Source organism: Borostomias antarcticus, assembly GCF_949987555.1.
Source record: "Borostomias antarcticus genome assembly, chromosome: 9".
Lineage (NCBI taxonomy): Eukaryota > Metazoa > Chordata > Actinopteri > Stomiiformes > Stomiidae > Borostomias > Borostomias antarcticus.
Genome location: NC_140242.1, coordinates 24,343,019 through 24,357,256, shown reverse-complemented (window position 1 = coordinate 24,357,256; position 14,238 = coordinate 24,343,019). Strand labels below are relative to the sequence as shown.

The 14,238-nt window shown below is 41.7% G+C and overlaps 1 protein-coding gene across 1 annotated transcript in view; it reads left to right on the top strand.

The window, feature by feature from the left end:
• Window positions 1-4,300: 4,300 nt before the first annotated feature.
• rapgef4a (Rap guanine nucleotide exchange factor 4a) overlaps window positions 4,301-14,238 on the top strand; it is a gene marked incomplete at its 5' end in the record, with an annotated part of 51,364 nt that continues 41,426 nt past the window's right edge. Inside the window, 4 exon segments of the mRNA XM_084443416.1 lie at window positions 4,301-4,368; window positions 12,444-12,586; window positions 12,828-12,916; window positions 13,747-13,893. Of these exon segments, the coding sequence (XP_084299542.1) occupies window positions 4,301-4,368; window positions 12,444-12,586; window positions 12,828-12,916; window positions 13,747-13,893 (447 nt within the window).

Here is a 14,238-nt window from a genome sequence, read left to right as displayed (position 1 = left end):
CTGTGAAGTGTGAGAGAGAACTTCTCAGGCATTTCCCTGGGAGTTATCTGCTCTCACATTCCTTCTGGGACATGGTTATCTGATGTGTGCCCTTTCATACGGCTTCTTACAGCACTCTGGATTAATGATCACTTTTGTGTAAAATGTAAATATTAATATAAATGTGAAATTCATATGGTATATACATATGGTATTAGCATTGGTAATTGTACAGATGATGGCTCATGTCCATTTCCTCAAACATTTGTTTTTACACTTAAACATCTACCAGTACTATAGTAACAGTACATTCAAGAGGGAGTTGACCGAACTGAGGTGTCTGGTGCACGTTTTTCACCACCCAAACCTGGAATGCCTTCTACATTCCAGCTGCAACAAATGCTTCCTATATGTGTATGTCAGCATTTAGAATGATGCACATGAGGTCTGCACATGTGTTTACAAACTCAGTGGCTTATCTCCTAGCAACTGTAGGTTGTGGAAGGCACACAGACAGTCAGAGGGCCAGCTTCATTACATCCACAGGGGCAACATTGCAGTCCATTGTCAAGCTAACAGTCCCCATGACAACATCTCAAACAATGTCTGATGAATACGACCAGTACCTTAAACCAGGGGGAGACAAAAGCAGGGCACATATATATATACACACACACACACACACACACACACACACACACACACACACACACACACACACACACACACACACACACACACACACACACACACACACACACACACACACACACACACTGTACAGAGGTGTTAGTAGCCCTCTAAATGACAGAGTAAGATGAAAACAGCATCAATCGCAGCTGATCTGTAAGAGATTTGTCATTGTGTTGTCAACCTTTTTCACTGCCAGACCCATGAAACAAACCAACTGACCTGAATCCTGATGTGTTTCTTGTTTTCTCACAGTACATTTCTATGCTGATGCTATAGTAGGCCAAACGATAACCCCAACACTCAACCCCAACCCCAACATCTCATTTAAACAACTGCCCATGATCTGAGTAGATACTCTTATAAAATTAATCCTCATATAATCCCAGTGAGGGTACAGAGGGATAAGAGGGCAAGAAGTTACAAAATGGATGGATTAATTTAGATAATCAAGAAGATAACAGCCATTGGGAGGGAGACAGAGCAGATAACCCCTCCACATGTGGACAGAGACCCTCCAGCATCGCACACTGGCCACTGTCTGATTTATATTGCTATCTTCACAGTTATGTTTCCCAAATCTGCAAGTTATTCACAACAGTTCCCCCAGAGAATATCAGATTAAATTCTCAGTTCCTCAAATGCCTCCGCTAGAAGACAAGGTTTAAGGTTAAGACTTGTTGTTGAGTTATTATAGGCTACACAGTAGAGGGATAGTCATTGCTCAAATGAATCGGATAATAAACTTGCATATGTTCTCCACTACACTGAGGAGTGGCGTAGCGTTAGCTGGCAGGTTGCTTCTTTGTCATGGTGGTATGTAGCAGCTGTGGGCTGGTGGTATGCAGTATTAGAGGAATGTGTGTGGGGTTCATTCACTACATGTCCCAGCCTGAGCAACACAGGCTCATATGACCTCTGCCTTCTGACCAACCTCTTAAGAGAAAGAGAGAGAGAGAGAGAGAGAGAGAGAGAGAGAGAGAGAGAGAGAGAGAGAGAGAGTAAGTAATACTGTAGATACAATGATTCCCCAGTAGGCTATGTAGGCAGTATAACTCTCTGTCTGACACCATCACCAGCTTTAACAGTACAGACAAGATAGATCAACAGCATACGATCAAGTACTTTGTTCCCTCAGGCGACTGTAGGCTGTAAGATAACACACTTTATTGACACATCATTCAATTATGTTTGTATCTGTGTGTACTGATTTTTTCTCTAAGAAAGAGTGAATGCTGCCATCTACTGACACAGAAATATACTGCTTGTAGCCTACCTGTACTCTGATAGGCTGATAATGAAGGATCATCAACATTTATTTAATTATTATCTGTTAACTACAGAGAGGAATCAGAAAAGAAACTGTGAAAGGCTATGTCAGAAATAACAGGCTATTAGATCTTTCTATAAATCAGCCTCAGATTGTTACCAATGCAGCTGGAGGAGGACTTAGAGCTAAGTTTCCATTGCTGTGATCATGTTTGGAGTCTGGCCTTTTAGGATGGCTGTTCCAAAATGAATGCGGGAGTGTTAGGCATGCTTATGCCATGAACAGACAGAGGATGTTTTACATCAAAGCCTCTAACAGTAACAGTATTTTGATTCTGGCCTGCCCTAAACCCCCTGCTCTGTGTCACCGTATTGGGCTCCGAATGCCAAGCCAGGCCCGTCTGTCTCCCTGTCTGCATGGTATGCTAATAACCTACAGGCAGCAGTGAATTCCGCTGGTGTGCTGACAGGCCATTTTAATCATGCCGTTTGACACATCAAAATTCTGCAGCTAAATCTAATTCATTTTGCATATTTGTCATACATATGATACGCGTACCTACCATGTACGATGCAATGCTAAGCGGCCACTGGGTTTGTGGTCTGGGTCTATACGCTTCAGCTGCATCTGCAGGAGAGCAAGCACCTCCCCTCCTTTCCTGTGGAAACAAGCCACTTAAAGCTGGTGTTCATTTTGCTTTTCCACATTAAAGTAGTTGCAACCATTCAATTCAGTACTGTGCCATTCGATTTGCCCACTCCATTCCATGAATAATACTTCAATGGGGGCACTGCAGTGTGTTCTGACAGCGGATATATAATACATCTCTCATTCCTCCCACTCATTTTGCTGCAGTTCTGTGGCTATCACACAGCTACCTCATAGTGCATTGGTTGGTCACCCCAGTGTTTGCTTTGTTTCTGTAGGATATTGTCAAAACAGTGGCTGTTAATTTTGAGCTGCAGTGTACTGTATGCATACTGTATGTCATGGGCCAAGAAGATAAGATTTAGCCCGGTCACAGTATCCAAATTTCACAATACGATTATCATGGGAAAAAATATCACTATAACGATATTATCACAATATCTAGCAATCATTAAAAATAATGTGATCACTTAAAATGCATCTTTAACTTTATTTTGCTCCAGTGTTTGTTTTTCTCTTCAAAACATCTGAAATTGCCAAGCATGTTTTTTTAAGGTTACTTTCCTCATTAAATTTCCTTCAGACAATATACCATGGCTGGATTATTTACATGATATTAGTATTTTCATTTTTTAAATACGACGATTATTGCAAAATGTGCATATCATGACATCCCTGATCCAAGAGCAGTTGTCTTTTGTCCTTTTCACAACAACATTTGCACTCCTTTCCAGCAAACCCAGAACACCAGTCACTGCACCACTGTAACCATAACCCTATTACTGCATGTTGTTTGGGACATCTTCATGACATCACATTGAAAATCCTCAAAGTGTCCCTGATTAAGGATCCCTGAGAACGCATTTTCATGAAAATTCAACATATACATTCACAGCCATAACCTGAGGATATGAGCATATCATTCAGCCTTACTGCACAGTAGGCTAGAGTACTGATGGACACACTGGCCCGTGAGTCTTTTTTGTTAATTAGAATACAACATCTCAGATTGGTGATGCTTTTGTGGTCACTTGAATCATTAAAGATATCCCATGAAGTCATCCCCACTGGGGCCGTGAACCCTGATCTCCCGGGTGGGAGTCCAGTGCTTTCACCGCTACTCTACTTGTGCAGTGTAGATCAGCGGGTGGATTTTGGTGTCCTTCCTCCAGTCCCTAGTGTGGGTTGGGATAGGATCTGACCTATAAGGGAAGGAGTGTGGGTTGGGGTTAGAATAAGGGTTGGGGTTGGGACAGGATCTGACCTATAAGGCAAGGGGTCAAGGTCGGAGTGAAAGGATGAACATGTGGAGGTTTGAGGTATAGTCCCATAAAATCATCCCCACCGGAATCCCGATTTCCCACGTGGGAGTCCATTGCGCTCACTGCTACTCTACTTGCGCAGTGGAGTTCGACGGGGGGGTTGATTTTGGTGTCCTTCTTTATTTTGTTGTACTGGGACTACTGCCTCTTGTGGTACCAACAGAGAAATACAGGTCAACATTCAATGGAGGGAGGGAGGGAAGGAGTGGTAACAGGATAAACGCTATCCTAGGTGCGCTGTCTTACAGCCACGCACAAAAAGTCGCATGGCTGCACACTGAAATGAAGGATTGGGCCTTTAAATGATGCTCTAACAGGAGCAGGGAGCCGAGTAGAGAGCTGCTGATACAGACCGTTTCCTCGCTGTCACCAGGTCGATGATCTCGCGAAGATGGTCGCAGCACACACTTCCACCCATTCCCCTGCGTCTGCTGAATGGATTATTTGTCTTGACAAAAGGTAGCCTACGATAATTCTAAATGCCTTGACAATCGTTTTAGAAGAGCGATGCGAACGGTGTGCTTATAATAGCCTAGCAGATTATGCTTAGTTACAATGGGACATGTGTGACTTTTCACGAAAGACGCGTATCCTCTGCAGAAGCCTAATACACTGTAAATATGGTTGCCTAATAGACGGGAGGCAACTATTTATCAAGGTCCTTATCAGTTCTTTGACCGCCATATAATTTCTGTTATTTTCTGTAGCCTACTTTAATCCAATTATTTTCCCTAACGTAGGCTAATGAATCGATTTGATCAAGTAACATGCTCAAATTAACATGTAGGCTATGGATTAAGTTGTGGAAATGGCAATTCGCAGAGGGAACAATTACACTTCCCATTGCACTACTCAGACACAACATTCCTAATATTGATTGAGCAACCTGTGCTGTTGGATTCTAGGTGTCGGTGTATGAGACAAGCTAAACCGTTTCCAGCACTTTGAGATTGTCTTGAAAAGTGCTTTATATAGCCTAAATGTAGGCTATGTATTTATTATGCTATTACGCTCACCTTTTCAGGTTGACAGGTGACATTTTATGACACTTTAATATAATTATTGACAATTTGTAGGCAAACAACAAAACAAGGTTGGCACGTTAGTCAGGAGGTAGAGCGGCCGGCTGGGAATTGTAAGGTCCCCGGTTCGATCCCCGGCCATGTGCGGAAGTGTCCTTGACCCCTCATGTGCAGCATGGTCCCGGCCTTTCTATGCGGAGTTTGCAAGGGTTTCCCAGAGAGCCTAATAGGCCTACGAAAAACATGCAGATAACATGTGTTATTGCTTTTAAAACCGACAACAGGTTTATACCGTCACTAAAAAGTCTCTAGAAAATCAAGTTTAGTGTAACTAATTTGACAAAATAGTTCGTTCCGAGTGTTTATCGTTGCTAAGCAACCTCGTACCAGATTCAGCACAGGAGGGAGCGCTAAAGAAAGCCAAATAATAATTAGAATAAATATTTCATTTTTGTTTATATAGCACTTTTCATTGTGAAAGAATCCCGTAAATTAAATGATGATTCTGAAAACAATAGGTCAAATCATCGACACGAATTGTACAGCCGGGTTCTCCAGTGGCGCTCGGCCATCTCAACCACAGGAGCTCCCGTTCCACCTGTCTCCAGGCGGTCCGGGGTCGCTCCTAGGCTTATTAAGCTTCTTGACGCTCTTGAGAGTACGGGTTCCCTTGTCGGACATGCCGCTCCCCTGAAGCTCTACGGCAGCGGTTCAGCCTGTGGTCTGGAGAAGTCCGGGCTGTACATTTGCATGTTAATGATCTGACCCATACTATCTGGTTGCACTCAGTTTATATATATACCAGCTACGTCAGATAGGACCCACGGTCACGGTTGGTAGTAATTTGACAAAATTTGAGCCATAACTCAAATAAAACCATCAAATTAATTACATATTTTTGAAATGCTGTGTTACATACAAAGTAGTTTCATTTGAACGGTCATTTAACTTTACAAAATGTCAGATGTACGAGTTTATTATATGAATTGAACATTGAAATGCATGCCGGGTAATAAAATGCCCAAGTCCTTACGTCATCGTCATCAGTCCAGCAAACGGTTATCAATCCATTTAGCCTAATAAATCCAATGTAGCCTAATACATCCAAGGGTCAATCCTACTCAACGATTTTGTGAAAGCAACGTGTTGCCTTCCTCGACCCAGAGCAAACGCAGCCACTCATCTCCTGAAGAAGGCGATCTCATAGTGTTACCAGCGTGTTGAACTGAATCCAGTCGACATGAATAATTTTACTACAAATCAGCCGTTTCTGAAAAACCGAAAACTGTTCAACAATACATTGTCAGAACTATCCATGCATGTATTAATAGAACTATCCAACTACATGTCAAGAGCTTGCCTTTCACCAGTTCCCCAAAGGTCCTGACAGGTAATTGTATTTTTTAACCAATCAGTGCAACACAACACTGTACGGCGTTAGTTTGATCCGTTCAGCCCGCGAAGGAACTCTCAACTCTCAACTAGTATAGCTAATAGCTACCTCTAAGAAATGTCATGAGCTAACGGGTATTATCAACAGTGTTTCGCTGTTTTCTTTCTATTATATCATATCCGCCGTATTTTATTACTCTAAACGTCCATCCTGGTAACGTTAGCGCAAATCGGCTAATATTAGCTAACTAGCTAGCTAACTTTACCCTCACGTAGAGGTAATTAGCTAGCCACTAGTGTTACTGGATTGAGCTGGTAAGGGTAAGTCACTTTTCCTAAAATAATGCCAAAGGTTTGGAGTGAGATTCTTTCACTTAACCACTCTCTCTCCTCGCTAGGTAGATCTGAGGACGACTGGGAGGCGAGAATACCGACTGCCAGAATAGCTGGCATTTCAACGTTGATTCACGGGTGATTCAACGTCATGTGACTGTGAATCAACGTTGGATTAGGTTTTGATTTTGAAAGGTGAATTAACGTTGATATCGCGACGTTGTTCCAACATCTTACTCTTCAACATGGGTGAATTAAGGTCTTACAATCACTGTTGAATATGTGTTGAATTTGAAAGGTGCAACTTTGAAATCCCAACTTTGTTTTAACGGCTTACTTTTCAACATAAGGTAAATTAAGGTCTTTGAGTCAACTTTGCATCACGGTTGAAACTGCAACTTTGTTTCAACTTCTTACTTTTCAATCATGTAGCCACAGAGAACAAAGCGGTGAACTTTTTACAAATTTATTTTACATTAGAATCAAGATGCACATGTAGGCCTACAACAGCAGTGAATGGGGTTGCAACACTGACAACTGTGCAAATAGCAACAACATCAATCCAACAATAATGTGAAAAATAAGTGTTTGTGGCACTGGCATGCACACACACAAACACATTTTGTGACATACGTCTATACAGCAATGCTACAGAAAAAGGCATTCACAGTCAATCTGCCGGCTGGTAACAGCTTTTAGCTTTCTAAACATACAACCTCTGCAGCACAATACGACCCAGGATGTAGCCTATGTTAAAATGCGAAAGCAAAACCAACTTAGTTGCAAGCTAAACAATATATTAACCTTACTATCTACAAGTAGCGGCAAAAGTTGGACAACAAGGGAATGACTGGCACATTGCTCAGCTTGTATATAAGTAGATACTAGCTACGTCCAGCTAGTGCGAGACAAACATTAGGCTACACACGATGCAACGCAACAAATTTTCCAAAGAAAAATTCCATAATACGACATCCTCGGATGTCCACAAAAGGAAATTCGAATCTCATTATTTGTGCAAGCGCAAAATAAGGATTTGTGACCAATAAAAATAATTTATTGCAAAGATATATAAAGCCAAAACCTTGTTGGGCCACTTTTTACACATATTGTGCATTTAAGGGCTATAAGGCAGGTTGAAGACATCATGTTGACGTTGTTGTGCATCAATGTAGGCTACAGATTTTCAACAGAATTTCAACATTGATTTATAAGTATTTTATCAACCTTTTTCAACCATTGAGCATTCAATATTGTTTCAAGGTTTAAACGACGACTGACATTAATCCAACTATATTTCAAAGTTGAAGGTCGGTCGTGTGCCAGCTGGGTAGCGTTCCTTAAAGTAATTTCTAAATAAGGATCCCATCATGGATGGATGTATTATGAACTGCTAGTATTTATGGGTTGGTCAGGTATCTGCGTGAGAATTGTGCGGTGTGGCGTTTGAGCGTGAGAATAGGCTGAAATGCGTGTGTTTAACGCTCAATGCGACTTGGCAGCCTAATGTGATTGATTGTCATTTTGGCTATTCATAATAATAATTATAGGACCCGAGGGGGGGTCTTTATTAGGCCACACATTGCACACATTCAATTCTCAGGTGTCGCCGGTGGAAATTGTCCCGTGCATTTATCCCATCCCAGCTGTCCTTCCTCCAGGTAAGGGGCAGCCAGGAGCCCGGGGACCAAGTGCTCAGTCCAGAACATGTACTACAAAGCTAGCTCAACATATCCAGGGTAACGTTTCGCTAGCTCGCTCGAGTAAACCAAACAACCGCAATCACGGATAAACTACCACAACGGTGGCCATCAACTCGTTAAGTCTACCCAGCTGGTCCAATCTACCTATGCGTTCACGGTAAAAGGGGAGGTATTTGCACGAAATGACAATGGACAAGGCAAACAACACTCATAACCAGTTCTGTCCACCGCATTTTACACATGAGGAGCAATATTATAGAAATATGAACTATAGACGCCGCACAGTTGCTACTGCCAAAGGCAACAAGGAAAGATGGAAAAATACTGCCGACTGCTTACGTTGTCCTCATGAACACAAGTAGCCTATGCAAGATCATTGGGCTATGCCTATTCTTATGGCGTGTAAAGCAATTGTAGCCTATCATTTTTTCTTTCAGCTGCAACCCCGTGAGACTGGCAAGGGACGCTTAAATAAAGTAAATGTAGGCTATCGTTTTTAATAGTTACAGGTTGGAGTAGACTGTGATGTCTCTTTACAAGAGGAACTAGAGATAAAACAGGCTATTAAGATGGAAAAAGTGAAGCTCGAGGCGGAGAAGTAAGCTACACAAATCAACAATATGTATACAATTAGATAGGACACGAAATATTAAAAAAATCACAGGGGTATATAAGAGAAACACATCATATAGCCTATTTAAGATCTTACAAATATCTAATGTTGTCATTGCTTTACTGTTCTGTAGTCCATGTAGTGTTCGAAAATAATATCTAATTTCTATTTCGAAATGTTGAATATGTGGTATCTGTCCAGTCCACTTGCACTTATGAATGTAGAAATGTCCGTATAAAATAAAAAGGCTCACCATAAACAGGTTATGAGGTCAGTATTATTCTTCTCATGAAAAATATAATGTCCATTTTTTCCAGTCGAATGGCCGAACCAAACAACTTATTGAACAATAATTCTATATCCAACCAAAATAGTCTTATACAAAGACAGTCAAGAAATACGTGACAAATAGACTCAATATCGTTATTGCAAAAACACACTATCAATATCATGTTTGAATCTTGAAAGCACCTGGTTTACAGGATAAATTAAATGTAGCCTATAATTGTCAATGAAACTTATTTAATTTTGATTTTGTCCAAACTGACTTCCAATGAATATTTTCAAATTTAGAGTTCCAAAATGACTTGGCATGAGGAGTTGTGGACCCATGGCAAAGTCTCCTAAGATGACTATTTGTAAATTTTTGTCTGTGATGCATATACCATCTAACATAAGGTTGCATTTATATTGCACATTCATATCCACTATGGAACTTCCCCTCAACAATCTCAAAAGAACAGAAGGCACTGCATCAAAAACAATCCTTAGGAGTAACTGGAAATCCATATTTCTTGAGAAATTCTGAATAAGAAAATAAAAATTGAGTCACCAGCAATATGTCATGTTTAACCCAGCTATCACTAAACAATGTTTTATTTTAAAATGTAATATCTTTATTCTTCCAAATTAAACATTTATGGGGGGGGGGGTTGTAAATAATTAACCAGGACATGGTGCTATAGTTATATAATTTAGCAGGAATTTTATTTATATCAAAGTTACAATGCAGGAGGAGTTCAATACCGTCTTGGATAGATTATAGGCATACATGGGATCGATTATGACGATGACGTAAGGACTTGGGAATTTTATTACCCGGCATGCATTTCAATGTTCAATTCATAAAATAAACTCGTACATCTGACATTTTGTAAAGTTAAATGACCGTTCAAATGAAACTACTTTGTATGTAACACAGCATTTCAAAAATATGTAATGAATTTGATGGTTTTATTTGAGTTATGGCTCAAATTTTGTCAAATTACTACCAACCGTGACCGTGGGTCCTATCTGACGTAGCTGGTATATATATAAACTGAGTGCAACCAGGTAGTATGGGTCAGATCATTAACATGCAAATGTACAGCCCGGACCTCTCCAGACCACAGGCTGAACCGCTGCCGTAGAGCTTCAGGGGAGCGGCATGTCCGACAAGGGAACCCGTACTCTCAAGAGCGTCAAGAAGCTTAATAAGCCTAGGAGCGACCCCGGACCGCCTGGAGACAGGTGGAACGGGAGCTCCTGTGGTTGAGATGGAGAACCCGGCTGTACAATTCGTGTCGATGATTTGACCTATTGTTTTCAGAATCATCATTTAAATTACGGGATTCTTTCACAATGAAAAGTGCTATATAAACAAAAATGAAATATTTATTCTAATTATTATTTGGTTTTATTTTGCGCTCCCTCCTGTGCTGAATCTGGTATGAGGTTGCTTGGCAACGATACACATTGGGGACGAACTATTTTGTCAAATTTGATTGAAATTAGTTAAACAACTTGTTATTCACTATGCTTTTTAGTGATGGTGCAATCCTGTTGTATAACACTAGTAGCCTAACACACTCGGAGCAATGTTATCTGAATGGCTGTGCTTGTTTCGACCGCGGATCGCAGCCCAGCCGTTCCCATAGAGCCGGCTCGTTCGCTGTAACGTTAACTGCTAAAGCAAACCCGTCTTTTTGCTTCTACATGGTAGTCGTTCATAGAGTCAGTTTTGGCGTCCAAGTGATTAATAATATTGAAGCTGTTAGCCTATGTTCGGATGGGATCTGATACCTGATCGGTAATTTAGGCTAGTGCGAACTTTGTTTAGCGCTAGAAAACCGCATAGGCCTAGTGCTAAACGTTAGTTGGCTAAACATCTAATGTTACAGTTCTCTGATTTGAACAATGATATGCTTGGTTAGCATTATGGAAAAGGGTCGTGTACATGTATTCTAGGTCGATTGCAAGGTGTCACATCTCTGGTGTTTGTCTGTTTCCAAAGTCGTTGTGCTTGTGGCACCGAAAACAGCTAGGCTTCATTTCGTTTCGACCATCAGGTGGTCTCTGTTAACTTGCCGAAATGTGAGATTAAATCCCTAAAATCTATAAACAAGTCGGTTGCTGAAATTACGCAAGTGCTCGTGGTGGTGATATTGTAAACAAAAAGTTGATCAGGAGTTTTTAAAGCCGATATTTCAGGCCAATGATTTTTCCTTATGAAATCAAAGTAATGTTAATTTAGACTAGGGGTCAAAGAGATGAGATTGGGGGCAGGGGAGGAGAAAAGCCTCAGCCAGCTAGCGCTCCAGGAAACCACCGCCCTTCACCTCAGTGGAGGGAGAGTGGAGGAGGAGAGATTAAAGAGAGAGAGAGATAAGAGAGGAAGGAGAGGCCATTCAGAGGGCAGGTTCAAAGTACACCAGCTCCAGCCAGCCACACTCTGCTGTGTGACGCAGTCGGACAGATGTGTTTACACAGTAAATATCCCTTTGTCCCTGCTGGGAGTAGCTGGCGGTGACGCTCGCTCGGATGGCTTGGTTCTGGTGCAGCTCATTATCGACTGCTGACAAGCACCATGCCTTTTAGCTGTTGATTTGCCTGACCTTCAATTACTGTAAAATACTGCAATCTGTCTCATACGTCGAAAGTGTGTGTGTTTAATACTTCCTGTTGTTTGTATAGGGCCTGTAAACTGCCTAGACACTGTAAACATCTCAGGTGTTTAGAACCCATGGTTTGCTGCTGGAGTACACAACACCCTACATGTAGATTCTATTCTAAGAATATGTTTAACTCACATGATGCAACGATGCAATTTGCAGCTTGTATGGCCTATGAAAGAAAACAAAGAAAGGCTTATTATATTTCATTTCATTTCAAATATAGCCCTACTCATCATGTTTAAAACTGTTTCATGAGTCTGGCCGGCCCCAGGCATGTTGTTATACAGTAGCTGATCAAGATGGGGAAGTCCTCTCACCCCTGGGGGGGGTGAACGTGTTCCAGAAGGTGCATGTTTTTAACTCCACTCTACCTCTATGGTTTGCTTCTGTAAAATGATTTATTTGAATGATTTGTTCAGCATTTGTCCTAAAAGCAGAGATGCTGCAATGATGGATTATGCCATGAAATAGAAGTGCCACTGGATTCTGTTTTAGGTTAGAAATTGTAACGCGGTGGTGACTTTGTGTTCCGTCCTAGACCTGGCGAGCGCTCAGGTGAGGATGTGGACATCATCCTGGCCCGTCTGAAGAACGTGAAGGCCTTCGAGAGGTTCCAACCCAGCCTGCTGCAGCAGATCTGCCTCTGCGGATTCTATGAATGCTTGGAAAAGGGCATCACCTGTAAGTCCCCAACTAGCGCTCAAAAACGGTCATGTTTTTAGTTACCCGAGACCAGAGCCAGCCCTGTTTCTAGTAGATGCACGTATGGGTGGTTATGGCAGGCTCACATCAGTTTCCAACAATTCGTACTGCAGTCAGAGCGCAGAAGCAAGCTCCAGTATTGTTTTTAGTTATTTGTTTACATCTCAAGAGAGATGTGGTGGTGATGAATATTTATATGGTGTCATTTTTTGGTCTGTAGTGTATCGTCAAGGAGACATCGGCACCAGCTGGTATGCGGTCCTCTCTGGCTCTCTGGATGTCAAAGTGTCAGAGACAGCGAATCACCAGGTGAGATCAACAATGTCCCCAGGGATGGTGATATATAGTGTCTCCGGGGATAGTGATATACAGGTGCATCTCAAAAAATTAGAATATTAATATAGAATATTAATAGAATATATAATAGAATATAAAAGTTCATTATTTTCCGTAATTTAATTCAAAAAGTGAAACTTTCATATACTGAGATGCACTGGGGTCTTTATTGACTAGTTGTCATTGCAACATAATAAAATTGTAAATTGAAATTGCAGATTTAATTTGCTTCCCCCACATGCTTTTCTGTACAAAATAAATCACTAGGTCCATAATATTTATGATTACCGGACCTCGAGGGTCTTTATTACTGAGCCACATGTGACACATACAGCACATGTGAGTGAGCGGTGACACACACACACACACGCAACCCACACTAGGGATGGGACTTTCTGGAAAATCTGCTATTTGAAAATCGCTGGGCAAAAATCGTTTTTTCTTCGAAAATAGCATCTCATCATTGCTCGTCTGAGCGACTTTTCCGGCCAATAGGGCCTATCCTATTTCTTCATATTTTTATTTAGAAATATGAGCATATCGACATGGTCGGGATGGAGACAGGTGCGCAGTCTATTGACGATAAGTCCTGCTGCGGAAAAGACCCTCTCCGAGGGTATGACGCAGCAGGTACACTCAAGTACGCATTCGACAGTTTTGCCGTTCCACTCAGAACTTTTCAGAACATAGTCGATTAGAATGGCTACCCCCCCCCCCCCCCCCTGTTTAAAAAAAAATTAAAAAAAGCAGGATCCATCCAGACTAAGTATATATCTGTCTGTCTGTCTGTCTGCTTCCTGTAGGATGCTGTCACCATCTGCACTCTGGGGGCTGGAACAGCGTTTGGCGAGTCCATTCTGGACGACACCCCTCGGCACGCCACCATCGTGACCAGGGAGTCCAGCGAGCTCCTCCGCATTGACCAGAGGGAGTTCAGGGCTCTGTGGGAGGTGAGCAGCTCCTCCGCCCCGTCGCTGTTCCTGTCTGCTCTGTGGTGTGAATAAAGCTTTCACTCTTGAGCAGCTCGGGCCTGGTCTCAGACAGCGAGGAGAGCTGAGTGGGAATGAGGCCACCCTGTCTCACAGGGTTCCCACTGGGGTCATGGAATTTCTGGAATATCATGGAATTTTAAAAAGTCTATTCCAGACATGGAAAGTCAGGGGATTTGATCATTTTTGGGGCCATGTCATGGATTGTCAGGGAATTTTGTTTGTAGAATGTTTACATTTTAGTTGCCATTTATCAAAGTGTAATATTTTCTATGCAGTATTTTTCTTTATCAGGTTATTTCACGC